Source organism: Haliaeetus leucocephalus, unplaced genomic scaffold (genome assembly GCF_000737465.1).
Source record: "Haliaeetus leucocephalus isolate CR32 unplaced genomic scaffold, Haliaeetus_leucocephalus-4.0 Scaffold184, whole genome shotgun sequence".
In the NCBI taxonomy this organism is placed as follows: Eukaryota; Metazoa; Chordata; class Aves; order Accipitriformes; family Accipitridae; genus Haliaeetus; species Haliaeetus leucocephalus.
This window is the reverse complement of record NW_010972620.1, coordinates 13,437,304-13,464,685: the sequence shown is the minus strand read 5'-3', so window position 1 is coordinate 13,464,685 and position 27,382 is coordinate 13,437,304. Positions and strand designations below refer to the sequence as shown.

The 27,382-nt window shown below is 36.4% G+C and overlaps 2 protein-coding genes across 3 annotated transcripts in view; one reads left to right on the top strand and one right to left on the bottom strand.

Annotated features, from left to right (window-relative positions):
• LGI1 (leucine-rich, glioma inactivated 1) overlaps positions 1 to 668 on the bottom strand; it is a 32,400-nt gene extending 31,732 nt beyond the window's left edge. For both annotated transcript variants that reach the window (XM_010564934.1, XM_010564935.1), the window contains exon 1: positions 357 to 668. The gene's annotated coding sequence lies outside the window, so the exon portion shown is untranslated. The remainder of the gene's footprint in view (positions 1 to 356) is intronic.
• A 4,658-nt stretch (positions 669 to 5,326) lies between these two features.
• Positions 5,327 to 27,382, top strand: FRA10AC1 (fragile site, folic acid type, rare, fra(10)(q23.3) or fra(10)(q24.2) candidate 1). Its single transcript, XM_010565028.1, has 13 exons — positions 5,327 to 5,460; positions 7,475 to 7,567; positions 7,650 to 7,695; positions 9,619 to 9,695; positions 10,385 to 10,468; positions 10,959 to 11,043; positions 16,913 to 16,958; positions 21,489 to 21,602; positions 22,597 to 22,639; positions 24,132 to 24,253; positions 24,820 to 24,858; positions 26,228 to 26,312; positions 26,767 to 27,382. Exons 1-13 carry the CDS (start codon positions 5,327 to 5,329, stop codon positions 26,807 to 26,809), a joined length of 1,011 nt encoding a protein of 336 aa, XP_010563330.1. The 3' UTR covers positions 26,810 to 27,382.

Below are 27,382 nucleotides of genomic sequence, written 5' to 3'. Positions count from 1 at the left end.
GGCCGCCCGAGGGCCGCTCCGGTGGTGGCGGCGGCGGAGGCGGGACGGGTCTGGCGGGTCGCGCGGCAGGCCGGGGCAGGGCTGGGCGGCTTTGGAAGCCGTGTCGGACCCGCACGGGCCGGTTTTCGGCGTGATTTTTCTCCGTGGAGCCCCACAAAGCTCTAATTCTCACTGTCTTAGTCTGCTGTTACCTTTTACTCCGGCTTCCCCTTTCATAGTTTTAGAGCTTTAATAAAGGGGCAGTATCTTGTGGGTGTCTTTTCTCTTTGCTAGGGGTGTTCACTGTACAGTATATGCAAATACTCCTCGTAATTGGTTTTACAAGGAAGACTAGGTTTGAAGATAATTGTACTTACTCTCAGGTTTTTTTCCTCCAAGTGGGGGTTGCAAAGCCTCAAAGGCAACGTCAAGATGGGAAGAGCCTTTTGCAGTGAAGCATGCTGACCCGCTGCATGGCACCCTTTATCCAGCCAGGACGGCTTCTCAAGCCCCATTCTAGATCCCGTGGTCCCTTCAGACCCTCCCAGAGTAGTTTGTTTGTACCAAAATGAGCACTCGGGTCTGTTTGGGCCACATCCAGGCTGCAAGCAGAAATGAGCGCAGGCCTGTGTGCTGGGCAGATAAAGGGAAGGACAAGGGTGATGCTTGGGAGGGGAGTAGCAAGATTAGGGCTGAGGTCAGGAGCTATGAGTTGGGATTTTGTGTGTAGGACTGTTTTGCCCTTTTTTTTTTTTAACTGTCTTTTTCTGTTCAGCTGCATGTTGTGATCAGGAGTCAACATGAACTATGATGTGTCCGTTTCCCTAGTGTGCATTTACCCCTGTTGAGAGAGTTAAAGGAGGTGCCTTTTCTGGATGCGGATACCTCCTGTAAATGCAGTGCTGGGGAGCCCACAGTGGCCTGTATTGACATCAACAGTTGATGTCTCCTCTATTTGCTGTCAGTTGCATACAGTGTTCGTACATCCACTGTGTTTAAGTTGCCTGTTTTCAGGAGCCCTGAGTTAGCGGGCTTGGTTCTGTCTCCAGTTGCTTTGCTATTCATTAATCCAAGATGTTGGGATTACTTAAATGTGATTTAAATGTATCCCAAAGCATACTGGTACTTGTTTTAGTTTTGTGCTTTCAGTTTGTTTTGTTGTTTGGGAAAAAAAAGTTCAAAGTTGGTCTAACAGACAAAACACACTACCATTTAAGTTATGTAGCTTTCAGGTTCACGTTTTGATAAAATGTTTGGTATTTATGTTACTAATTTACTAAAAGTATTCTGAGTTTTTGACAAATTCCATCAAAGTGAAGATTATATTGATGGGCTTATCAAATAGTGAAACTAGTTATTTTAAATTTTCTCGACAATTTTGCATGTCAATGTCTACATATGCCTCTTTTAAAATCTACTAGCTTGGGCATAAAGCTTTGGTATCTGCCCCTCTTTTACTACAGTTAGATATGAAATACATTTTCCTCATCTGGGATCGTTGTTTGGCTGTTTTCGTGGAGAAGGGGAGAAATTAGCCTTGAAATTTAACAACATTAAGCCAGTGCCTGTTTACACTGTCCTTCTAAAACATAAAGATTCATTTATGGATGAGATTCTTTGATGGAGTTCATTTTTATGTTTTACCTAAAAGTCAGGTGATTTTGGTATCCTCCTAAGGCATCAGGTCAGTAATTTTCAGTCCCAGTCTCCAAGAGAGCCGTCCAGCACTGCTGGAGCTGCTCATGTCAAACTGTGGTGGGTTGACCCTGGCTGGAGGCCAGGTGCCCACCAAAGCTGCTCTGTCACTCCCCTCCTCAGCTGGACAGGGGAGAGAAAATGTAATAAAGGGCTCGTGGGTCAAGATAAGGACAGGGAGTGATCACTCAACCAATTACTGTGACGGGCAAAATAGGGGAAATTAACTTAATTTATTGCCAATCGAACGAGAATAGGGTAATGAGAAATAAAACCAAATCTTAAAACACCTTCCCCCCACCCCTCCCTTCTTCCCAGGCACAGCTTCACTCCCAAACTCTCTACCTACCTGCCCCGAGCAGAGCAGGGGGACAGGGAATGGGGGTTACAGTCAATTCATCACATGTTGTCTCTGTCGCTTCATCCTCTTCAGGGGCAGGACTCCTCACACTCTTCCCCTGCTCCAGCATGGAGTCCCTCCCATGGGAGACAGTCCGTCACAAACTTCTCCAACGTGGGTCCTTCCCACGGGCTGCAGTTCTTCACAAACTGCTCCAGCATGGGTCCTTTCCACGGTGTGCAGTCCTTCAGGAGGACACTGCTCCAGCGTGGGTCTCCTGCGGGGACACAAGTCCTGCCAGCAAGCCTGCTCCAGTGTGGGATCCTCTGTCCATGGATCTGCAGGTCCTGCCAGGAGCCTGCTGCAGCGCAGGCTTCCCACGGGGTCACAGTTTCCTTCGGGCATCCACCTGCTCCGGCATGGGTCCTCCATGGGCTGCAGGTGGAGATCTGCTCCACTGTGGACCTCCCTGGACTGCAGGGGGACAGCCTGCCTCACCATGGTCTTCCCCACGGGCTGCAGGGGAATCTCTGCTCCAGCACCTGGAGCACCTCCTCCCCCTCCTTCTTCACTGACCTTGGTGTCCACAGGGTTGTTTCTCTTACATGTTGTCACTCTTCTCTCCAGCTGCAGTTTCTGTGACCCAGCAACTTTTTTTCCCATCTTAAATATGTTATCCCAGAGGCGCTACCACCATTGCTGATGAGCTCGGCCTTGGCCAGCGGTGAGTCCATCTTGGAACCGGCTGGCATTGGCTCTGTCGGACATGGGGGAAGCTTCTAGCAGCTTCTCACAGAAGCCACTCCTGTAGCCCCCCACTACCAAAACCTTGCCACGCAAACCCGATACACAAACCCAACTTTGGTCCAGTACCTGCCTGTCCTGCTGTTGCTTTCAAAGAAGGAGTGACCTAAAAATGTCAGGGCATCAGTCGTGGGTTGTGCTCTTTTTCACTCTGAATTTGTCTTTGAGTGATTGTAGTGATTCAGAGGAATGGCTGAAGCTGTGAAGAGTCCTCCTGTTAGAGTCAGAAGAGCAGCCTCTCAGGACCTAGTCCTTAGCCATGCCTGCCCTTATATTCATAGTCACAGCTTTCCAAAAGGCAGTCATCAACTTCTGCGAGTCCAACTGTATGACTCTGTTGGAGCAGCTTTTCTTGCATCTTTTTTTTTCAATTGAGTCATTCCCAGAATCATTTGGGAGCTGATTACTGAGTATGTCTACTTTTTTCCTGGGGCCCATCATCCAAAGGCTACCACTCTGGGAAAATCTCCTTTTATTCAAGCTTTTCTTGCCTGTTTTTATACTTCATCTGTCTCATGTTGACTTTCATACACATTGTGTTGGCTTGGACTTTCTAACCTTTGAAGTGTGAAGGAAGCTCTCAGTATTCATCTGGGAAGCATTAATTTTGCCATTTAAAACACTCCTGGATTACCATGATATTTTTAAAATTTAGAGGCCAAGTATAAATATATTTGCTGCACACTCATAATGTACTCAACCTTCTTTAAAGACCACATAGGCTTTATTAATAAAAGTAGTGACAGGCTTGCTATTAGAACCACCTCAGCTAGGAGACCTGCATCTGAGCTGTGGATTATCATGGGACTGTGCTGGGAGGACTTTGCACCATTGCTGCTCTTTTGCCAGTGCATGAGGCCCACTCACACCAGACACTGCAGATATCTGCTGCACTTTTTTTTGATAACTGATAATTTTTGTGTCTCCTGGGAAATAGAAAACTTAAAAGCAAATCAGGAAGTTCTGATTTGGTTTTGTTCAAATGTATACATATATGAGAGCTATGTCTTCTTCACAAGAGTTCAAGAGTGGAAGGAACATTACAGTATTAAGCAAGGAAAAAAGGTACAGTTTATTATTATTAATAAAAATAATTTTAAAAAAACCCTTAAAAATCAGGCCTTCACCATCAGTGTGAGAACTGTGTTTTACATACTCTGCATGACACAGACCAGTTGTTGATGTCAGTAGAGGATACAGTTGACTCTGCAGCATGGAATTACTGGGAGGCATTTGTATAAAGAGAAGGCATCTCATCAAAATCATCCTGAAGAGATGCATCTTTTTTGCAGATTTTGTTTTTCTCAGGTTTTTGTCTGAGGAGGAATATGATTGTAGGTAATGTAGGAATCAGCAACGCTGAATCAAATACACTGGTTTTCTAACCCAGTTTCTTTTCTCATCCACTGTCTGAATTATCAAGATACTTAGGAAGTATGTCTTGAACCTTACCCCGTGCAGATGTGTAATAACCACCTCTCTTGTTTTTAGCTCAGTTGTGTAAATGTTCCAGTTGTGTAAATGCTTTTTTGGTGTCAGTGCCAGTTTATGCAGTTCCCAGCTCTGGCTGTTTTCTTCCTGTGCTACCCTTCCAGCTGGCTGGTGTAGCTGTTTGGGGGGCTCTGGATGAACTGTCAGGAAGCTTATCTGAGTTAAAATTATCTTTTTTTGGATAGGATCCTTTGGAACTTGGGTGAGTTGTATGATCTGGTTCATGTGTAGTTTCACAACTGTAACTGAGCAACTGGAAGGAAGGTCCCAGAGTAGGAGTGAGGGAGAGGAGATGGGATCTACTTAAGCCATTAGTCTGCTGAAGGAATTGGACATGTAAACTGTGCCTTGAAAAATGGAGGTGATAGATCTGGGCGTCAGTCAGTGCTTGATTGTTTGATGGTATTAAGATAGGGGATATTTTGGTTTTCTTATATGCATTAATTTGACATTGTAGTCCCAAAGTGTGTAGAAAAAGAGATTTTATTTCATGGTAGGAATGTTGTGCTGATTAGATGGTACATTTTTGCAGGCATATTGTTATTTTGTATTTTAGTTATCATTTCAATCAGCTTTCCAGCTACCAATGTAAGATCTAATGGTCTAAAATGCTGTATCACGTCCAAAGAAACTTTTGTTCTCATCTTTATTTATAATGTGGGCACATCAGTTGATGTCCTCCAGCCCACTGAAAGAGTAGCTCCTGGGGAAGATACTCACCTTTTTCTTATATAAGGGAGTTTGTTTGAAAGTTAAGACCAAAGATGTAGTCATACTTTTGGTTATCTGCATCTATACAAAGATTAAATATAGGGACATCTGCATCTAAATTATTTATAAAGTGATCTTTTGACAGACTGACAATGTCTGTCTTTGCCTGGTGTTATGTGGAATATACTCTGTATTGTCTGTTCAATTTGGTTTGGTTTAGATATATGTGAGAATTTGTACTTGCTGGTTTGCTCTCTGTCTTTCTCTCTTTTATTTATATATGATGGACAGTACTGATTTCTAGTTATGCTGTGTCCATATTACATTAGCAGGTATATTGACTGTGTTATCTATTATTTTCAGGCACGTGGCCATGGAGGCTATGATTCTGATTTTAGTGATGAGGAGAGTGGAGAGAATTCTGTGCAAAAGACTAAAAGGTAACGTAGTACAGAATTAACACTTTGCATTATGTATTTAGTGCAAATGGCCTATTGCTGTGTGTAGAAGATTATGCTATGGTATGTAAAGTCTGGTGTTGAAATTGTTTTTTGAAAAATCAGTCTCTTTGGTTCCTGCATCTCCTCATGTCAAGCTTGCCAAAGCATGTTGTCTCCCAGGGGCAGCTGATTAAGATCCATTCTGCCATGTCCATCTGGTGTCTATATGCCCCTCAGTTCTTGGAGCAGAGTGTTTCATTTTTCCAGGCATTAGTATCAGCTGCTGGGGTTTGGCTGTGCTGTTCACTTCACTGTGATGCATCAGGACACATGGAACTGCTAAGAGAGCAAGGGGAAAAAGGCCAGGTGGCTGTAGGCTTTGTAGATATAAAACACCTGCTTGGAGGAAGTGAAGAACTGATGCTAGTTGTTTATTATTTAATTTGTGAAGTGACCTGGGAATTGGTGAATTGTGTTGTATTCAATCCTTGAAATGTGACTACACATCTTTTATTTGAGATCACCTTTGCCAATTCTTTCAGTGGTTCGCACAATTAGTGACCTTGAATTTTGTAGTCTGATCTCATATTACTAAGATATTTATTTATTTATATATTTATTTTGCTTTGGCACCATAGTCCTTTGACACTTTTTGCACTGTACTGAACATTTACCTACATAATGCATATATTTTTCTTACCTTTTCCTGTCTCTCCCTTGCACTATTATTGGACTTTATTTAAGAAGGCTTTCTGGAAACATTCCCAGGACTTGCATATTTTCCTTTGTAATAAAATTGAAAGAATGGGTTTTGTAGTGTCTGACTGCATTCTGGGGAAGAAATTTCGTGTTTTAATCATTGGAATAATAGCAGGCATTGTGCTGTTCCATTTATTTTATAAATATAGCTGTTCTCCATTAAAACAGTGACTGGTTTTGTTCAGTTTTCATTTTCTTTAAAAGGCCATTACACATTATACCATTCCACTTTCTAGGTGGTATATTAACTAACCATCAGGACCCTTTCAAAAATATCATCATTACCCTTGTTCTGGCACACTACTAATGATTCCCAGTAGAGCTTTTATACGGGTTTACTGTATATGTATATATCCTTCTCTTGCTCTATGATGATATTTATTTTCACTCTAAGGAAAGCAGTAGTCTTAAGTTTTCTCCATATTGCTGTTTTATGGAGTCTCCTTACGGGAATTTGGTGCCTACAGATCTTCTTGAGCAAATGATACCCTTAGTTTCTGGAGTCCTGTATTCCATAGCTTGAAATATAAATTCCCTGGCTTGCTTTCTACAGGTTTCTGACTCCCATTCTTTCTGCCAGCTGATAATTATGGAAAAATCTTTTTTTCACCTCTATTGAGGAATGAAACTAACTACATATACCTTTTACTAGCTACAGTGTGTCTTTATATTTAATTTTCTATTACTTTGTTGAATTCTGAAAGTATTTTTAGCTGCCCACTGTTATGTATGGTTCACAACACAGTACTTAAGTTTTAAATTAGTGATTCTTGTGATTACGCTATGAGATGCAGAGCCGTTTAATGAGGTGTTGAGACATTAGCATGAAAGGATGAGACAAGGTTACTAGCAGTCACTCCTATTCAGTGAACATACTGTCCTTCCTGTTCCTGCTTGGCTGTGTAGCTGAGATTTACAGAGGGCTTTAAATGTAGAGTGAAACTGGGGAATCTTCAGGGTTTTTTCATTGTGGTTCTATGGTGATAATATTGATAAAAATAAATATTACAGATTGCTGTTTTAAGCAATTTTCTTTAAATGCTGACTGTAAGCAAATGCCTTTCCAGCTTCGTTCTGCAAATCAAGTATAATGTCTAAGCTGGTGTTTGTTCTGAAGTTTGGTTTTATTCGTGTAGAAACTAGCAATATAACAGGTTTTTTTATTCAAGCTAGTGCAAAATTTGGCATATGGAAATTTTGTTGCTTATGTAAAGTTCTCAACTAACTTTTCTTCCTTTTTCCCCTCTACCTTTAGTAAAAAGGAAGATGTCCTTCTGATAAAGCCATTCCAAAAAGCAAAACAAGGCAGCGTGGTTCACAGACAATTCGCAGCTGAAGAATGGGATAGGTATCTTTTATGTATTGCTTTTGTGAGGCATTTTTCCCATAATGTAAGGATAGCTTTCACTCAAACATATTTGTTATTACAGGGAAGAAGCAAGAAAAAGAAGATTTCACTTGATAGCAATGGATGCCGTATCCTTCTATTTCATTTTTCTTCAAGTTTGAAGATGGTGCACAGGTTATCCATTATGGTGAAATACTGGGATTTCTCAGTTGTCACAGCAGTTGACAGTGCAGCACCAGATACTGAGTCGTTCTTCAGATTAGCTCCTTTTAGCTGATGAGATGTCTCTGAGAATGTCTCTACTCAGTCAAGGCATTTCCAGATTTTTCCTATATTCTCATTTGTCCTGTTTGGGATGAAATTATTACAAAGTGAATTTCATTTAGACTTGCATAAAGACACTTTGCTCTTTCAGTTGAGTTTATACAGAACATAATTCTGTATAAGGCTGCTATTATCTGTGGACAAATACATTTCTTCTGGAAATTAAGAATGCATTAGTTAATTCAAAAGTCTATTCAAAACAGCCTGATCTCCAAAAATATCTTCTACAGATGCTCTAATGTAAGCCTGTTTAATATCATGTGCAGGTTTATTTTAGTTTTTTTAATCTCTTAATCATATTTCATGCATAATTTGAAACTATTTTTATAACTACCACCTTATTTAGATTACAACCTTTCTCCTTTTATTTAGTTTTCACCTGGGGCAGTCCTTATATGTTTTGGCTGAGTGTATCTGAAGTATCATCAGTTCCCTGTTTGTTTAAATAGCTATTCTTCAGCAGTAACAGTTAATAAATAGGAAAGTAGAGACTAATTAAATATGGAAGGGCTTACTTAAATGTGGAGACTCCAGTAAACAGAAAGTAACTTCTCCTAACCTGCTTAGAATTTGGCCAGACACTACATAAACCATTGTATGCCTGCAAAGGAGACGTATCTTAATCAGTCGCACTGACATTGTAGACTGTCATTAGCCACAGAAAATCTCATGTATTCTGGAATGACTACAAAATTCATTGTGTAGAGACTTTTATGAGTTTCTGCTAATGTTTTTGAGCGATTCCTATTTAAAACATTTACTGTTACACAATTTTAACACCTAGTAACTGAAATGGCAGCACAAAATAGTATGTTGTGTTAAATGTGTTTGTACCAGTTAAACCTTCTGGACTTGCTTCCCTCTTCCTTCTGTTTGTGGTGGAAAGGAAAAAAAAAAGACTCAAACTGATGTTAAATTAACTTTTTGGAGGCCTTTGGAAAGTAAAATGTTTTCTCAATAAAATTCTAATGCATGTCAAAATAGTAGGTTCATACAAGTTATTCACACTGATACAGTAGTTGCCAGGATATGTAGCAGGAGATCCTGCTTCAGAAACACCATACTAGTTAATTGAAAATATTTTTAAGTAGCCATATAAAATGTTTTTATTTGTGAAGATGCTTATTTTCTGAATAAGTAATTACATATTTTTGCTCAAATTATGGTACAAAAGGTGTTTCAAATGATGTCTCTGAGGCTGAAGTGTTCAAAAAAACACATTACATATTTTCCCATGATTTTCATCTCCAAACTAAAGCAGGTAACTTTTATTTGTATGTTGGTGGTAAACTGTAATAAATTGTTCCATTTTAGCAGCCAGACTATTTTTATGATACAGAAATACAAGCCTGTTTTAAACCAAAACTGCAGTACTAAAAAGCTGTTGTCTAAATTACAGTTTAAATAATGAACCCAGTTTCTATGTATATGCATACAGAGCATCTTTGATAAAGGAAGACAATTTTATAAAGGTCTGGCAGCTGAATGAGGTTTTAAAGATGAAATTGCCTTGAATTCCTGTATTTGGAAAATAACTTTCATGAGAGGCTATTAAGTAAAAATTGCTAATTAATTCCTTTCTTTCTGGAAATTACTGGAATGTTTTTGAGAAAAAAGCCACTTCCTTCTGTTAAGTGTATAAGAAGTTTTTATTATTTTTTTAGCTTTAAACTGTGGTAAAATAAAAGAAGATAAGTCCTGAAACAATTCTTAATTGCTTTATTCAGTATGAAAGACATAAAAAGTTTGTGAATGACTACATTTTATACTACGGTGGCAAAATAGAGGATTTCCAACGTTCTGGGTAAGAATCATTAGCAATCTTTCCCCTCATGCCCCCAAAGCTCCACTGTTATAGAGAACTGTTAAAATATATATTATAGCTTTGGGGGGGAGAAGGGGATGTGGCTATGTATCAAATTACTAATTCTTTTGGTCACAGATAGTAACTACAGTTGTTGTAAATATCCAAACCACAGAATTGCCTTGTTTCATTTTTGCACCATTATTTTTATATAAAAACTTACCATGAGCTGAATTATTCTTGTTTTGTTATGTAAAAGGAAGGATGACAGGTGAGCATTAATTGAGGGTACATTGAGAAATATCTGGCAGTACCTTCAAAATAACAATCTGAAATACTTTTGAAATGTGCAGAATTACTATCCATTGTCCAGAATAATGATAACCTTCTTTAGAGCTGTCTATAACTGCCTTCTAACATTACTGTCTTCAATAAAAAGTATAAAAAGTATTTTCAGACAGGATCAAGTAATCACAGTTTCAGTGGCTGTTTTCCACTGTGAATTTTTCATTTGGGAAAAGGTATGCCAGGGAATACATTTTTTGATAGTTTCATTCCATACCAATATATTCCTTTATGTGGTGAGGTAGAGATCACAACTGTGAAATACTGATGTTTACCAAATTATTATTTGACTGACTTTTCTTTTTAATGTTACATTGTACTAAAAAAAATGTGTCCTTTTATAGAGCAAATGACAAGACGGATCTTGATGTTATTAGAGAAAACCATAGATTCCTCTGGAACGAAGATGATGAAGCAGACATGAATTGGTACCTGGAACTATTATAGAACATGTTTTAAGATCACTTGTACTAAATTTGTGGTGTCCCCTACTAATTAAGAATTACTTTGCATACTTGGTGATCATTCTTTGATATTTAATGTATTTAAAAATGAAAGACCTTTAGGAGGTCTTTCATATTGTGATATCGCCCAGTGGCAAAATGAATTGATGACAGAAAGAACTAAGAAATATTTGTGCATTCTCTGGGATCCAAACGACTGTTCTGAAAACTCTGAAGGAAGCCTAGTTTGAAAAAATATAGTTTAATTTGTGCTGTAGATATATTTTAGATGTATTTTTCCAGTTTTATGGGAATTACCCCTTAGCTCACTGAGTGTATTTCTGTTACGCTTCTAGCTCTGCTACTTGTGTTCTTTGGATGAAACAACATGTCTTTGTCTTGCTAATGTCATTACAAAGTAAAATGAATTGTATCATGTTCTATATTTAATAAAAAGTAATACCTTTTGTTACAGGGAGAAGAGGCTTGCAAAGAAGTATTATGATAAATTGTTCAAAGAATACTGTATAGCAGATCTCAGTAGATACAAAGAGAATAAGGTACGTTTCATTATTTTAAATCATCTTGGTTTTAAAGTATGTCCTTTTTTAAAAATTGCCTTATGATCGTGGATATGTTGTGAAACCAGAATGTTAGTACCCGTTCCCTCGAAAGAGAGTTGTGAGAATTTGTCAAGTTGTTTAATAAGCAGCAGCAGTTTGAATCCAAGCATTGTCGCTGCCCCAAAAATGTGCTTCTGTGGGAACAGGAGCATTTCTGTCAGATGGTGTTTTATGAAGAGGTACATTGTGTGTAAGAAAGGCAGAAAATGCGGAGAGGTTAAGGAGAGAAGGCTAGAGAGGTTTGCCTGGAGAGAAGCACTAGATGAAGCCTAAAAAAACCCTGGGAATGTTACTGTTACAAAAAAACAAAGAGTCTAAAAAGAGAGAGTTTTGTACTTGAGTGCTGGCAGAAACAATTTTGGAAAGGTCTGTTCTAAAGCAGCGTCTTTTGCTGGTTGTTCTTTTCTGTTTATGGAAGCAGGATTTGTATGTTCCTTGTAAGTAAATAGAATTTCTTAAGAGAGCCAGCCCAATTCCAGCACCAGTTTTTCTTCTTAACCAGAACAGCCTTTGTTGTTTCCAAGTTTTTAACTGACTGATTTCTTGGTCAGAAAGAATATGTGAATTTTCTATTGTGATTTTGCAAAGAGTGTTCGTGAGCTGAGATGCATCTTAGTGTTGTTAGCACATAGTAACAACACAGCCCTGCAAACAGGGTCTATATAAAGTTCTTTGAGACTATTTGTAGTATTGAAAATTACATTCACTGGTGAATGTTTGCAAGGACTGCGCCTAAACTCTAATATTAGGCAGAAAAGATGATAGCCTTCTAAAGAAAATTGGAACAGAAAAATGCAAAAATTAAATGAAAATTAAAAAAAGTAAAATGCTGAAGATGTCTTCCCTCCTTTTTTTGAGTAAATTTTATTTTATTTTCCTATAGCTGTGTCATATCCCTCAGTCTCTGCCCTACCCCCCCCAACTGATTTTCCCTTGAGCATGCTTACAGATTTTGTTTCTTTCACTCCTGTGCCAAGTTTCCATATGTTTGCTATCTTTTGTGGGAAACTGTTCTGCCCCAGTTTTCCTTTTTTTTTTTTTTTTTGCATGTGCGTGTGTTGTATGAACAGTGTTTCCCTGTCAGACTTCAAATGTGGCTGTCCTAACTTTGAGGTCACTCTGAATTCCTATTTATGCTCATAAGTCATTACCTATATTTTTGGAATTGCCATGTCAGCATAACTCTGCTGTATCATGTAATTTGTTCTCTTATATTAGGTTATGCTTTCTGTTCTCAAATACGTTCTGACCGTGTGAGAGTCCTTTCTTAGAAATTCTTAGAAAAACAGAAAAAATGAGATTTTTCTCAGTTATTGATTTATCCATGCCCATATTTGGTACGGAAGGATGTCAGAGCAGGTTTTTTTCTTGGAAGTCAGAAATAGGCTGCTGATCCATTCACACCAATGGAATGCAGTCTGTGCTTTCAGATTTTTCCTGCCTTGATTCTTTTTCTGCATTTCCGGAAACAAAGTTACATCTCTTTAGGCCCTCTTACCTTCTGTTTTGCAGTACTGGTGCTGAGAGGTGCATGGTGGGTAACAAGTTTCTCAGCTGGCCAACCTTTGGTGTGATAGTTGTTGATGCTTTATATGATGATGCTTCATCTTGATATAAGAAAGAAATTTTTTACAGTGAGAACATTTCATTCACTGGAACAACCTCCACAGTGTCATGGTAGAGTCCCCATCACTGGAGGTTTTCAAGATGCGATTACACAGGGTGCTAGATAATCTCATCTAGGCTCCCTTTCCCATGAAAGGTTGGATGAGATGATCTTTCGAGGTCCCTTCCAACCTGGGTTGTTCTATGATTCCATGATTCTGTATCCTGCTAGGTGGTGTCAAAGTAATGCTGGAGATCAGTTTTCTGTGATGTTTTTAATATATATATATATATTGCATAGATTGAGACTTGCACATACATACTCATTTGTCTTTTCACAGCTGTAATTGTTTTGCTACTAGCCAAAATCTTTTAGCCAGTTAATTCTTCTAGAGATCTCTGCATAGAGGTTGTAGCTCAGATCTCATTTAGAACTCTTCTTCTGAGAAAAACACTGTTTTCCTAAGTACTGGATAATAATAAGGACCAGTTTCATGGGAGGGGCTCTCTTGAGGTCTGAAAAATAAGCAGAGTACCTTGCCAAAGACTGAAGCTCAAAAGAAAACAGTAAGAAGCCCCAAGATGTATGAACCCCCAAGGCCACAGCTGCACTCCAGTTGCTGGTTCAGAGTGTTTCACTCACATACACGCATGCATATACACATACGCACACAGAGATGGCTGGCACTCCCCTGGTCCCTGGTCCCGTAGCAGACCCCCTCTGTGCTCTTGTCCCTAGAGATACACAGGTGCTTTCACACCCAGAGCTGGCCAGTGGAGACCCACTCACCTGCCTTGCTCCCAGGTCACTTCATCTAGCTGATGGCTAGTCTGGTTTGGTCTTCACTGGTGCTCACACACTCACTTGGCACACCTGCACTCACCTCAGTTGCTGGCACCGCAGGCAAATAGAACCCTGTGACCCGTGATCCCACTTTTCATTGTGTAGTTAGGACATAACAATCTTTTCCTTCTCTTTTAATGAGAAATGCCAAGGTGACCCTGTGGTGTGAGGCTTCTTGGAGACACTGGAAGAGTGTGCACTGACAGCTCTTGCTTGTGATGGGTCTGTTACTCCTTACATTTTCCCTAGATCAGAGTTTTTTAGGTTAAGGTTGTCTTTGAACCTTCAGTGCATCTTGTCTGCAAGCTTTGAGGCTGATAAATGACCGTCTGTATTGTCAGATGGTTCAGTTCTATTGTCAGTTTTGCAATGCACTAGGGGAGAGTGCTCTGCATGTAAGTTTTACTTTGATACGCATTGGACTAGAAACATTCTCTTCTCTTTGTTGTCTTATTTTCCTAGAAGGGTTCTTATTTGCTGTCTCTGTGCTTTGTTTTGTAGCTTAACAGATTGGAAACGTCTCCTATTTGCTAAGAAATGAAATCTGTCTGACACCTGGTCATTAAACAGAATACATTTTATGCTTTTGTTTTTATTTCCAGATTGTTTTCAGATTTCTAGGCCAACTTGTCTTCTACTTGGTAATGTTAAGATGTTCGCTTTTGTCATTGTTTTTCAGCATGGAGGCTTTCCTGTGAAAATAAAAAGATTTAAAATATCTATGGTATTTTTCCACAGTGTTGTCTAAATTCATACATTTGTTTTTTTCTGAAAGAGGTAACTGTGGACATGTTAGTTGTAGCTGCCGCCAATGCATATTATACAAGCAATCCATATTTAATTTGGGAATTTTATTGTTTGTGGATATTAAATAGTCTTTCACATTTTTAAAACTATCATTTCGTATTAAGTTAGCCATTTGATACTCTTGTAAAGCATCTGTTTTGGAGTTCTACTTGGTCTTGGTCTACCTTGTAGAAATAGCTCATTTAGAATCTTGTTGAATTAATTTAACAAAGAAGGCAGAATAAATGCTGTCTGCTGATGATCCTTTTGCATTCCTTAATATGGCAGGCTGGCTGTTCAAGAACCTGCCCTAATTTTTAACTTTTCCTGTATAGTTTAATCTGTTCCTGATATTTTAGCTTAGTTAGAGGACTTAAATTGTATTTACTTTTTATTTTATTGTTTCTTCTTAGCCTTGGTCACTCTGTGATTTTCCACTAGTTGGTGGAAGAATGATTGGCAAAAATGAATGTAGATGAGGACAGCTTTTGTCCTAGATGTACTACAGGTGGTTGTGGCTCCCTCCTTTCTTTTATTTTGCTTATTTTTCTTGATATCATTACAAAAATACTCTGTAAGCATATAATCTGATTTATATCTTACTAAGTTTGGACTGTGAGGGAAAATTGGTATAAAAGTCTACTGCATTAGCAAAAATGAGCGTGGATAACTTGGTGGTTGGTGAAGTAGCAGAAAGACTATGAAAAAGCAAACATGCAGATAAGGTCAAATTGGTTTTCACTTTTTATTGCCAGCAACGCACGTACAAAATTGGTGCCAAAATACTGTCGATGTTTAATCGTAAACTTGCGGTATTTTTCAATTGCATCACAAGCTTTTCAGAATTAGAATACCCTATAAAACAGTAAATATCCTTTAAAAGAGCAAAACCAATTACCATCACTCTTTGGATCACCTGGTTTCCATCATGATTTCTGCATTTACGAATGTATTTTACATTCTGTTTTCACGGAACTGTTCAGGACAGTTCTTGGTTTTTACAACTGATTAATTTTTGTTTGACTGAAGCGTGAGTGGTATAATGGTACTTTAGACCACACTGCAGATTTGTAGAGTAGGCCAAGCACAACCTGATACAGCCTTAGCAAACTGTCATCATGCATAGTATGAGAGCAGAACCTGATCTTCTGTGATTTCTTTACCAGTGAAAACAGTAGGTGTGAAGACATTGTTTATGTTATAATACCAATTTGAAAATTAGTGGACTGATTTAAAGAGGCAAATATTTTTTTGGTGTACAAATTTTTAATTTTCTTAGACATCTTCTATGTAACATATTGACTTGAGGAAAATCAGTGCCGATAAAACCTTTAGCTACTGATGTCTTTCTGCTCAGTTTTTTCAGCTTTGTTATTAAGGTACAGAGCATTTATATGAGAGTATGGCACATTCTTAAAAAGCCAAAACTTTTGTTTCCCTGTTTTTTCTGATGTTCTTTGAACCACATACCATTTCATGTATGAGAACTCCATGCTGTTGCCCTTCAGATAAACAATTATTGTGGTTTATTAAAAAAATCAACAACATTAAAGACCACACACAGCAATAGATACCTGTACTTCTGTACAGTGTTTAAAATTAAAGACATAAAAAATCAATCCAGTATATTACAGAATTTATGCCACTGCATCTGCAAAATGCACATTTGTGTGGGTTCAGTCTATGAGTGCACCAAGAGAAGGTCCATATTCCAAAGGATGCTTTGGAACTCAGGTGCCAAAGATAGGCTTTGCAGCCATTTTTTTACATCTCTGATTTTGTAACCCTTCTTCCCCCTCTTCCCTCCCCATCTTTTAACATGGAAGTTCAATGTCTTCTGTGCTTTGCTTACAGAGCAGCAATTTTATCATGCTGTCATCCCGTGTTCATGAATTTTAAATGAAAATACAAGATAGCCCTTTTTGGAGAAGTTGTATGGCTCTGAGTTTTATCCCCTCTTTCTACTTGTTAGTGAAAATTGGTTTTCCCAGGCTGTTCTCACTCCCTTCAGTCTTCAATCTTTTCACTAGGCTACTTGCCATTTTGAGACGATGAAGCAGATTTTACTGGAAAACAAAAATAGTAGATGGGTTATCTACATATGAAGTTTCTAGGCAATGTGAAGAGAAATACCACTTAGTTGTTGGTGGGGTTTTTTTGTCGTAGTCTTTAGGGTGTAAGAGGTGATCCATTGACATGTGCTAATATGACTTTTCAGTATTCCATTTGTATTCTCAGTTTTTTGTGTGGACAAAATTGCAATGAAGTATCTAGTAAAGTCAGTCTATCCTAATTTCCTATTTGTTCTTCTGCCTGCTATGAAGCCTTTTAGAAAGTTGCTGTTCAGTACTGAACAGCATCTCCTGGAATTTGAATTGCATGTGTAAATTGGAATCCTTCTGGCGAGCAGAGGCAGAGAGATATTTTTAATTAAAAGAGAAAGAAATTAAATTTTACTAACCAGAATTGAATGGATGAACCACACGCAGGACATCAGTCAACTGAAATTAGTCTTTACATTACTGAATACGTTGACTATTCGCAACTTAATTTTGGTTCTTATCTTAACAGTTTGGATTTAGATGGCGACATGAGAAAGAAGTAATTTCAGGAAAAGGTAATGCTGCCTTTCATTTTATATTACATTTCTCCTTGATGCTTTTCTTGCTGTGTTTTGACTTAACTTTGTTAGACAGTATTTGCCAATACTGGTAAATTTATCAGATAATGGACAATAAATTGACCTAACTTCTAACTTGGCTGGTTTATGCCACATAGCTCTAGAGTGCACACTGATCTGCATATATTAAAATTAAGAGAATATATGGTTTATTTTCACAAGGTCAGATTTGTAATGAACACCAACATAATGCATTTGATAATGTTGAATTTCATGGATATGTTTTTTATCTGCTTTTCTCCAGTAGTTCTATGTTACCTCATTAGTCTTTGATACCTTTAATTGAAGTCTCTCAATACTTTTCCTCAGGAAATAATTTTCTTAACAGTTTCTCCAATGCTGTTTTGCAAAACGTTAACTTTTTAATTAAAGTTCCATGTGTGATGTCTGTTTTAGGCTAAATTGGTTTTGAAAGCTTCAGTGGGAATCAGTGGGAATGGTTGTCATGTCTCCTAGTCCTGTTTCTAAATCAGTATTTTATTCTGGCTGCTTCTGTGTGTGAGTTCTTACCAATGTGTTATTGGGACTTTGCACGGTGGTCCCCATTCCGTGGCCTAGCTGCATGGACTTCTTCAGGTAGCTGAACAAACAAGAAAATGATGTGAATGTATTGCTGTTCCTGTGGGTAGATCTTTATACACATGTACAGTTTTCAGAAGTCATGCATGCACACACAAGAAAATTGCATGGAGTGATACTGTTGATCAGAACAATTCTGTAAACAACTCTATTTATTATAATATATTACAAGAAGTTAGAAATACACTTGTTTTTAAAAGAATTTATGTCGTACTTCAGAGGAGGAAGTGTGAACGTTAATGCTGGGATTTTTTTAAGCTATAAAGATTAAAGCTCCTAAAGGTAGTTGTAGTCCTATGTTGCATTCATCACTACAGATTATATTAACAGATAGTTACATTTGATATAGTTATATGCTTTACTGAATGCTTTAAAAAGATAATTAAAATTAAATGAGAAATGAGTAATTTATGAACAATTATGTCTTCATGAGTGAGGAAAAAGAATTTAAAGCTGCATTGTACTTTTAATATCTGGTACTCCATATTTAAAAATGTGGGAGAAACTGCAGAATTACATGTTTTAAACTTTTTAATGAATTCCTAATTGAAAGCATACAGTTGGAACATACGAATTGAGAAATAGTATCTTTCACCACTAAGGGGCGCAAGAATTCAACCCTGTGTATTAGGAGCTCTTTTCAAGTGCAGTTTCAAATGATCACTTAAAAAAAGGCATGAATCTTTAATGCTTTTTTTTCCTATTTTTAAGTATAAATCAGTAGTACAAATTGCTTTATTAAATGTAATAAAGCATTAATACCTACCTGTCTGATAATTCACGTTAAAAAAGGGAGAGCATGTTCTTATTTTAGCTCTGACAACAATAGTGGTGATGAGAACCTCTGCTGGTGGACAGTACTGTGGTTTGGGGTATGTTAAGAAGGGAACATAGGAATGGGTTACTCACATTTGGTTGCTTTTTGATGTCTGTCTTTGTAAGCTTATGGGGAAGAAGAAGGGTTAGGATGAGTGAAAGGAGAGGTGTCACTTGTATTACTAATTGTAAATGCCAGATTATTTCTTTCTCTTTTCTTTCCCACTCCAATCTTTTGCCGTAAGTGTTTTGAGTTTTGCTGTTGTGTCTTGTTAAATTTAAAATGTTACCTTAATGGCCAGTTACCAGTTGCCAGTTTCAATAAATGGTTTCACAAAATGGGCATTTTCTTAATTAAAATCTTAAGTTAAGGTAGAAACCCTACTTTAAATTTTATAAATCAGTGAATAGTAGACATATGAGTTAGTTGGTCTGAAAATAAATCCTTAAAATTAAAAGCTTTTAAGCTATTTTAAAATCATACTTGACATGCCTTCCCAAGTACTTTTTGCTCTACTTTCAAAGCATGAATTGTAAGGTATGGCAGAAAATTTTAAAATTAAAGTTATTTTAGGCAAAAGGCAATAGTGGTAAAAGTTTTCTGTAGGAATATAGGTAACAAGTTTATTGGGTAGAGGTGAAATAGGAGTTTTTCAGCAATATGCAGAAAGACCAAAGCTGAACATGTGGGTCTATTTGCTGTTTTCTACTTATTTGTATTTGTAGATTAAGTAGTAAAATACTCAAACCAGACATGTTATTTGGCAAAATAGGGTTTAATACCTGCAAATTGACCTACTCTCCATTTTTTCACTATTTCATTGAACTAACATTTAACTTTTAGCATAGCAGTGTCTTTCTTAGCCTTTATATATGTATAAATATACATATAATATGCTTTACCTTATTTAAACAACTATTCCTCCAAACCTGTTCCCCTTTATTTTTTCTCAGTAATTTCCTCCATGGAAAATAGGCAGAATATCAATACCTGCATAGTGCACCATGTATCCATGTACCAATCTGGTAGCTCTGAGTTCTGATCAAAATGCATTAAAATCAGTCTTTTGGCTCTCTAGATTTCCTTAGTATATTTGATTTTCAGTAATTCATTTAGTTTGTAGTACTTTTATTTTTCACCTATTCTGTTCTTCTGCAAGAAGCAGAAGATGCTAATAGTTTTTGAAAGCACATATTTAACAGCCAGATTATAGGAGTTATAATTCTGAACATGAAGGCAGTAACTTCCCTGCAGTTCATAGCGAGGTGACAGAACTTCAGATGGAAGTGGAATTTTGCACATACTTTTTTCTTGCTGATTAAATTAGATATATGTATACTCAGCATGCTGGTTTCTGTGTCTTCCTTTCTTGGACATCTAACTGGAGGAAAAGTCATGTTTCAAGTACTGAATAATGTGGTCCATAGTTCCCTTTGATTTGGGTTCTCCATATATACGATGGAGATTCTAATGATCTCTTACTTTGCAAAAATATGGGTTTTAATGCTTTTATGACATTCAGATATACCAGAGTGATAAATACTACTGAAAAAGCCTTCAGAAAGAGTGGATTCTATATTCAAGTCAAGGTTTGAATACATGTTGTAAGGATTGTAGCATGAAAGGAGGGTAAGAGACGCCTGGCTGTTTGTACACATGTATGGCATGGAGCAGGGTGCTACTAAAAAAAAAACAAACCACCATGTTTTCAAATATTTAGATGATCATAAATGCAAGTAAATGTGTAAGGGCACAGAATTATGGTGTTGTACACAGTCAAGTTCTGATTTATGTAAGAATTCATTGCTTGCCTTAGCAATCTGAAGATATTGTTCCAGCTATATTCTTGTGAATATATCCAGTTTCACATCCAAAATGGATTTTGCATACTGTAAAGAGCAGCTAATCATAAATAAAACTGATTATCTCTCTTTTCTCTCTGCCTGTTTTTCTGGTTTGTTTGGGGATTTTTTTCAGAAGATGTGAAATAAACAGAGTGTGCTTGAGTTCCAAAAAGTTTTATATAGTATAACTTTTTCTTTGTAGATTTTTATTTCTTTATAATGGATATAAATTATTCCTGATGACACAGAGTACTGATAGCCATACCTTGCATAGGGTTGAACATATTTAATGTATATTAATTTGAAACTTATTTTTAATGGGAGTCCTGGGGGTTTTTTTGGTTCAAGTGTTAGCATTGCAAGTAGTTTTACATTGCAGAACTGAAGTATCTGAGGACACTGCCAATCCATTAGTTAGCAGCTTAAGCAGAATGTTCTGAGGTTAATCGTTCACCAACAGTCCTGCTTGTGAGCCTATTAATACACATCCTTACTGCCAGCTCTGCATACAAATCAGTCTTCTGCAAAGAGAATATATGTATCTTTATTACTGCAATATTGGGAACCCAGTGGTGTAAACAACATTGACTATGTCAAATTGTTTTAAAATCAGTGTTGTATTTAACATAATTAACCTAAGAAAGCTTTTAAAGCTGCCATATCATATAGTTTATCATAGAATTGGATTTCCTTTTTTTAAAAGAAAAATAAAGTGTTTATGGGAAGTCATAAGAGTACAAATTGTATGTCCAGTATATCAGGTAAACTAGTAAGGTAATAAGAACACGGACATCTTAATTTTGTACATACATGATACTTTGAATAGTTTGATGTCATTAAAGGTTAATGTCTGAATCACACCTCCTGATCCATCAGCCTCTGCTAAGTAATCATTTAAGATACAGAATGTATCCTAGTGACATTCATTTCTTCAGAGTTCAGTATTAGGCTTATTTTTTCTTAACATATGCCTTCATCTATACATTGTAAAGCACAGTTCACGTTATATTCTTTCTTTGCAAATATGCAATATTAGGCAAGTATGATTGTTTGCTGTGTCATTATCTGTTATTGTTTCCTTAATCTAGATGTTACTTAGAGATTTGGGCTTATTTATTTGAAAGAAATGGAAAACAAAAAGCAAAAACTGAGCAAAACTGGACATAACCCCAAACCTATGCTTGATAATCATTGAACCATGGTTTGCTGTTTTTGACCTCTTTAAAGGTCAGTTTTCCTGTGGAAATAAGCACTGTGATGAGAAAGAAGGCCTGAAGAGCTGGGAGGTGAATTTTGGTTACGTTGAACATGGTGAAAAGAGGAATGCGCTTGTGAAATTGAGTAAGTCAGCCATTCAAGGATATGTAAACTTAAAAGAAGACAAATATCTTGTGCTTTAAAAGCTATCGAGTGAGACCCAGTGATAATGATATTAGTTCATGCAAAATGGAAAATGCTGAATAGGAGATAATTTTGTTAAATTAATTACAGGTAGTATGACGGTCTTGATTTAGAGAGAATGGCTATTACCATTACATGTCACGAAGTTGTTACAGGTTGAGCACTTCATGCTCTATAATTGGTGGTGTCATAAAATTAGAATAACTCATTATAATCTGTTTGGTATGCAAGCATGTCAGGTTTTAATGGACAACACTGCATTGCAAGGAAGGTTTCATCATTGTTGTTGCTTAATCAATTATGTGGCTTAGGAGTACTTAGGGCTTTGGACCAGACAACTTCTTGCACACCTTCAGCTCTATAGTTTTACTTTTAATGCTTGTGTTTTCTTCCAAAAATTCTAACTTTAATTAAATCACTTCGTTTTCCAGTCTTGTCTCTTAAGTGGGATTTTCTTATTCAATATGTTCATCAGATAATTAAACTTACCACAGTTTACACAGTTACTTTGTGTAAAACAAGCTAATGGTGTTTTTTTCTTTTGTGCACAAGACACTCCCTGTGGCAGCACATGGTCTCTGGCAAAGCTCTAAGAGGGTCTTCAGTATAATTGTAGAACAATTTGATCTGTCCACAAAGATCCATAAAATGGGATGTCTGTATGTGATAAGCACTGATACTTCTTTATGAAGAGTTGCCAGTGCTAAACCTGTGATTTTTCTCCAGGTTTAGTAAAATTTGGGTTTGTACTGAAGACTTTTATCATGGCATTTTTCTCAACCCTGGCTGCAATTACACTGGCACTTCTGTTTTGAAGGAAAAGCTGCTGAAATTGGAAGATAGTGTTCTACCTAGTTTTATATATGTATTAATAAGTTTTGTAATTATGCTTATCAAATACATGGGTATAATGTTATCATTCTCTCTTTTTCAGGACTATGTCCAGAATGTTCCTACAAACTAAACTTTCATCACCGGTAATGAAATATTTTTAAAATATGGGGGCTGAATTATTGATAGATTACAGTTACGATGAACAACAAATAGAGGGAAAACTTCATCTAGATGATTAGGAACTTCATTTATGCTGAAATAGATTCTGTTCTGGAATTCTTGTAAAGTCAGTGGCTTGACACTGTTGAGAGTTGGGTATTGTGGTGCTAATGAAAGTACAAAAACCCTCAAACCGGAAAAGTCCCACCCCCACAAAAGTTTCCTTTGCTTTATTTCAGCCCAGTGATTATTTTTCTTTTCTGAAAGCTTATGCAAAACACTGTCTTTTTTATTTTCCATCTTGCTGTGTTTGAGCAAGAGCTGGAATGCTTTTCCTTTTCTTAAAAATAGTGGGTTTATGTGTTAATCAAGTGAGTGTGCTTTGAAATTTTGAATGAATATTTGTTCTTTGAGAATCACTTATTAATATGAGAGGAAAATAGTGAATTTTGAACCTATAAAATGTATGCATTAAGAGTTGATATGGTTTTTTATTATTATCTATAATCTTAGTGAATTCCACAACTATTGACACTGAGTTTTTATAATTTTCTGAATCTTGATGTGGCATGAACTTAGTTGCACAAAGCAGTAATTAAGCTGGACAATTATCTGAAAAGCATATGAAAGGGAAACTTTAAGCTAGGAAATGATGTTTTCTTTTTTAAAGTAACACAAATCAAAGGTGTGTCTAGATGGACATATCCAAGATAAATAATTAATTTTAAAAGTTAATTCATATTCAGTTTCATTAAAGCACTGTGTAAGCACATATTAAGAAGGAGAATTAACTAACTGAGATTAGTTTGATTTGTCTTGCTTCTTTGTGGAACTAAAATTGTAAAACCACTTGAACTCAGAATAAGTATGGTCAAACATTTTCTCTTTGTCACCTGCAGAGTAATACTTCCTTTGAAACAATTTTAGTGACTTCTTTGCGCAAAGAAGCAGGAAAAAGTCAGCCTGTGTTCATACAATAAGCCTATATAAGTAACGCTGAAAATAAAATACGTGGGTTGTTGGTCTGCAACAGGTCCTTAGGCTTGAGATTCTTCTACCTCAGGTTTTGCTGCTATCAAATACGAAAATACATTTGAAAACCTGTATTAACTGTGTTTTTCTCATTACCTTTATACAGAATTGTTTGCTAAAAGAGAAAAAGAGATTTCAATATAAATAAGAATTTGACATGTTACAAAATTATTTTCTGTATTTAATCTTTGATTGCCAATTCACTGGTTTTGTTCCCTGCATCAGTGTTATTTTAGCAGCTTTAGCTTTTCCTGTCATTTGTCTTTAGCTGTAGAGCTCTAGTGTTTCTATAGCACTTTTCATTTTAACTAAACTAATTTTTTTCAGTTTAACTAGTGATAGGTTTCAGAAAAAATGACAACTGTTTGATTGAATTAAATACTTAAGATTTACTGTTGCTTGAGGAATACATATAATAAAGGTGTACATTCATTTTTTTAAAAGGAGGAAAGAAGTCAAAGCACACAAGAAAAGAGGCACAGCTGTACCGAACTCTAAAGAGCCAAAAATTAAGAAGACAAAATTATCTTGTTCAGCAAAAAAGAAGTCAAAAAAGACCCATAAAGGTAAATTTAAATTTTAGATCTTCAATTTTAAAATATTGAAATATGTTAGTTGAATCTTAGTTTTGCTATAGCTACATATGTATAGATATAGATAAAAAAGATAAATTTCTTTGGTAAAATTTCCTAGGTGCACAAAAAAGATAAATTTGGAGGAAAAAAAAAAAGATAAATTTCTTATATTTTACAGAGAGGGAGAGCCTTTTGAAAAATATGCATTGCAAGGAAAATTTGTCCAAGAATTGGACATTGCATACCAGAAAGGGTTGTGAAGTATTTAATTCCTTGAGGCTATGGGGATGAAAGCCTTTTGGAAATGTTAGATAACCTTTTTACACCACAGATCTCGGGATAACGTATTTGAGCTCAAGCTGATGACCTTTGCACTCATCCAAAAAAAAATCTTTTTTCTTCAGTGTTTGCTTGCTTTCTTTGAATATATGGTGTGTGCGTGCATGTGCACATGTTCATGGGTAATATATTGTGATAGAAGTACCCTTGTAAACAATTTAAGATAATGGATAAAACCAAGATAAGCTTACTATTTTTTAAACGGTGTTTCTTTCCAGATCAGGTTTCTTCAGAAGATTCAGAAAATTCTGATAAAGGTAAAGTATTTATATCTTCTGTATTGTATGTTTTTGTAATAAGTCGCATTATTTCATAGTAATTTGTCATTGGTCTTAGTTTTATTTGCTGGTAGTTTTAATATTTTATAAGATTATAAGAATGCTGTGTGAAAACAAGCAGAGATATGGAAGGTTAAAATGATTACTTACAAATTCTTAGAGAAAAACTGTAAGGAATTTTAAGAAGGAAATCTTTTAAGTTTAAGTAAGGAATAAAAATGTGGACAGATAACAGAATGGAAATAATCAGGAAACGAGAGGTCAGGTTGTTCCAGAAAATAGTAAATGGTGCAAAAATGGGTACATTGTGAATAATTGCATGGGTCCAGGTATGCAAATATATGCTGTGTAATGTGTGCTGTGTAAAGAAAGTACTTTTCTGATAGAATAACTACTACATTTCCCTTCGGGGAATGATACTAATATGTACACTACTCAATTAATAGAATTTAAATAAATCCTAGGCTTTAATTAAAGTCTTTTCCAGCTACCACCTGTACTACCTTAGAGACCTATTTGTTGCGGGGTGGATGCACTTAGAGTCTTAGTGACTCTTTAGGCAGTAGTTGTCTCTGTATCTCAGTAATTCCAGTCCCCAGTTTCTTTTTTGGTGAAACAAGCCCCATCTCCTGGTCATGCCAATTCTTGCTGCAGACTGTCTAGAAGGGATTGAGTGTTTCTGCTGATTGCTCTGCTGTGCTATACGTTTTTAGGAATGTCCTCAGCACCTACATTTTCCCAGCTAGGTACAGGAAGACCTGAAGTGGTTTACTTATGACTCGACCATGCCCAGAGTCTCTGTTTTGTCAGGAAAGCTCTATTGGAAGGCTGGGAGTTTTTTAGGTCAGGGCATATTTCTGATAGTGAGATTTTTTTGTTTGTTTTCACTCCTTCTGTATACTTACATGAAACAGTTATGCAGTAATCCATGTTTTCTGACACTTTCACTGATAAGTCACAATTGATAAAAGTTGTCATTCAAGTAGAAGTAAAGTAATTGATTCATTTAATATCATGAGTTCAAGCTGTATTGTAATTCTGGGTTTGTGATTATAAGCCCTTAATTTTAGGAACAAAGTGCTACGCTGCTGTTGTGTCAAGATCAGTGTTTTGATATGATTGTTGTTATGTTTGGCCAAAATATTAGTTCATGATATCTAAGAGCCTTTTTGATGCTGTGTTCAATAACATTGGAAAATGTTTTCATTTTCACTTTATGCAAAGTAAAGTGTTCTTTTTATTCTTATGGTTACAATTAAACATTGGTCCTGGCAATATACCATCTAAATAAAAAAAATTATAAATTCTTTTAAAATTTATTTCATAAGCACTTTAAATTTTTTAATAGATTCAGATAACAGCGATGCACAAGATGGTCCTTCAGATGCTGACTTTTGGAAGGGTCCTCTACAAGAAGCAGATGAAAAATCACGGTTAGTTTGATCTAGTGAACTTGTAGTTAGTAAAACATACAGTTGTCCATTCAGAACTGCAAAGGCAGAAATTTTTCCTATGTGTTTTAATGAATATTCTGACATTTAAAATTATGTCAAATCTCCTTCCATGTAGTGAACCTAAGAATGTGTTTTGAAAGAGGAGACATACACAACACTGTAGGAGAACCTTTGTCAAACCACTACCATACTACTGCTGGTTTACCCCCTATTATGCCGTTAATTGTCTTAGAAATAAATCCTAACAGTCAACTCACTGCTGTTGCACAGATACGAAATGTGAAGGATATTGTAGTGAATAAGTCAAAATTATCTATACCGGCTACAAATTCTAATCAAAAGTCTGCTAAATCTTTTTCATACAAACGTTATCTTCTAGGTACAGATCCAAAGCAGAACTTTCTTTGACTTTTTTTTTTTTTTTTCTTTACAGGGAGGAGGAGTTTGATGAGTATTTTCAAGACTTGTTTCTCTGAAACTTGAAATTCATGTAGGCTGATTTTCATCATGAATTGTCAAGATGAAAGTCTGGAAATCCACTCATAATTAGGGACCAGAGACCTTCTTCTGCCAGCATGCCTTTTCTACAGTCACTCATATGCACCATTTGGGTAGATTGTCTTTGTAGAAGGCCTCAGGTCTAAAAACTTTCTTTTTCTTGTGGTAGGCTGTTTACTCATGAAATAAGAGAAATAATTTTTTCAGTTCAGTGCAAAAGGTATATGGCACCCAAACTTAAAAGCAGGAAAGATGTAAACAAACAAGAATATAGTTTATTGACATTACATCACAGAAGTTATCCCAAACTTCAGTTATTGCCAGATTTTTGTAAAGGTGCATTTTGGAAGATTCTGTTACTAGTTTAAAGCCATACACTTTAATATATTCATTTTTCTAATTTATTAAACAAGAGTTGAATAGCTTTAAACTTATTATTCATGTAGACTTTAATATTCAGGTATTGGTCTCTGCAAGTATTTTCAAATGCTATTGGAGAAGTTCAATTTTTATCAAATATGTATTTTGCTTGAATTAGGCAAATTATATCT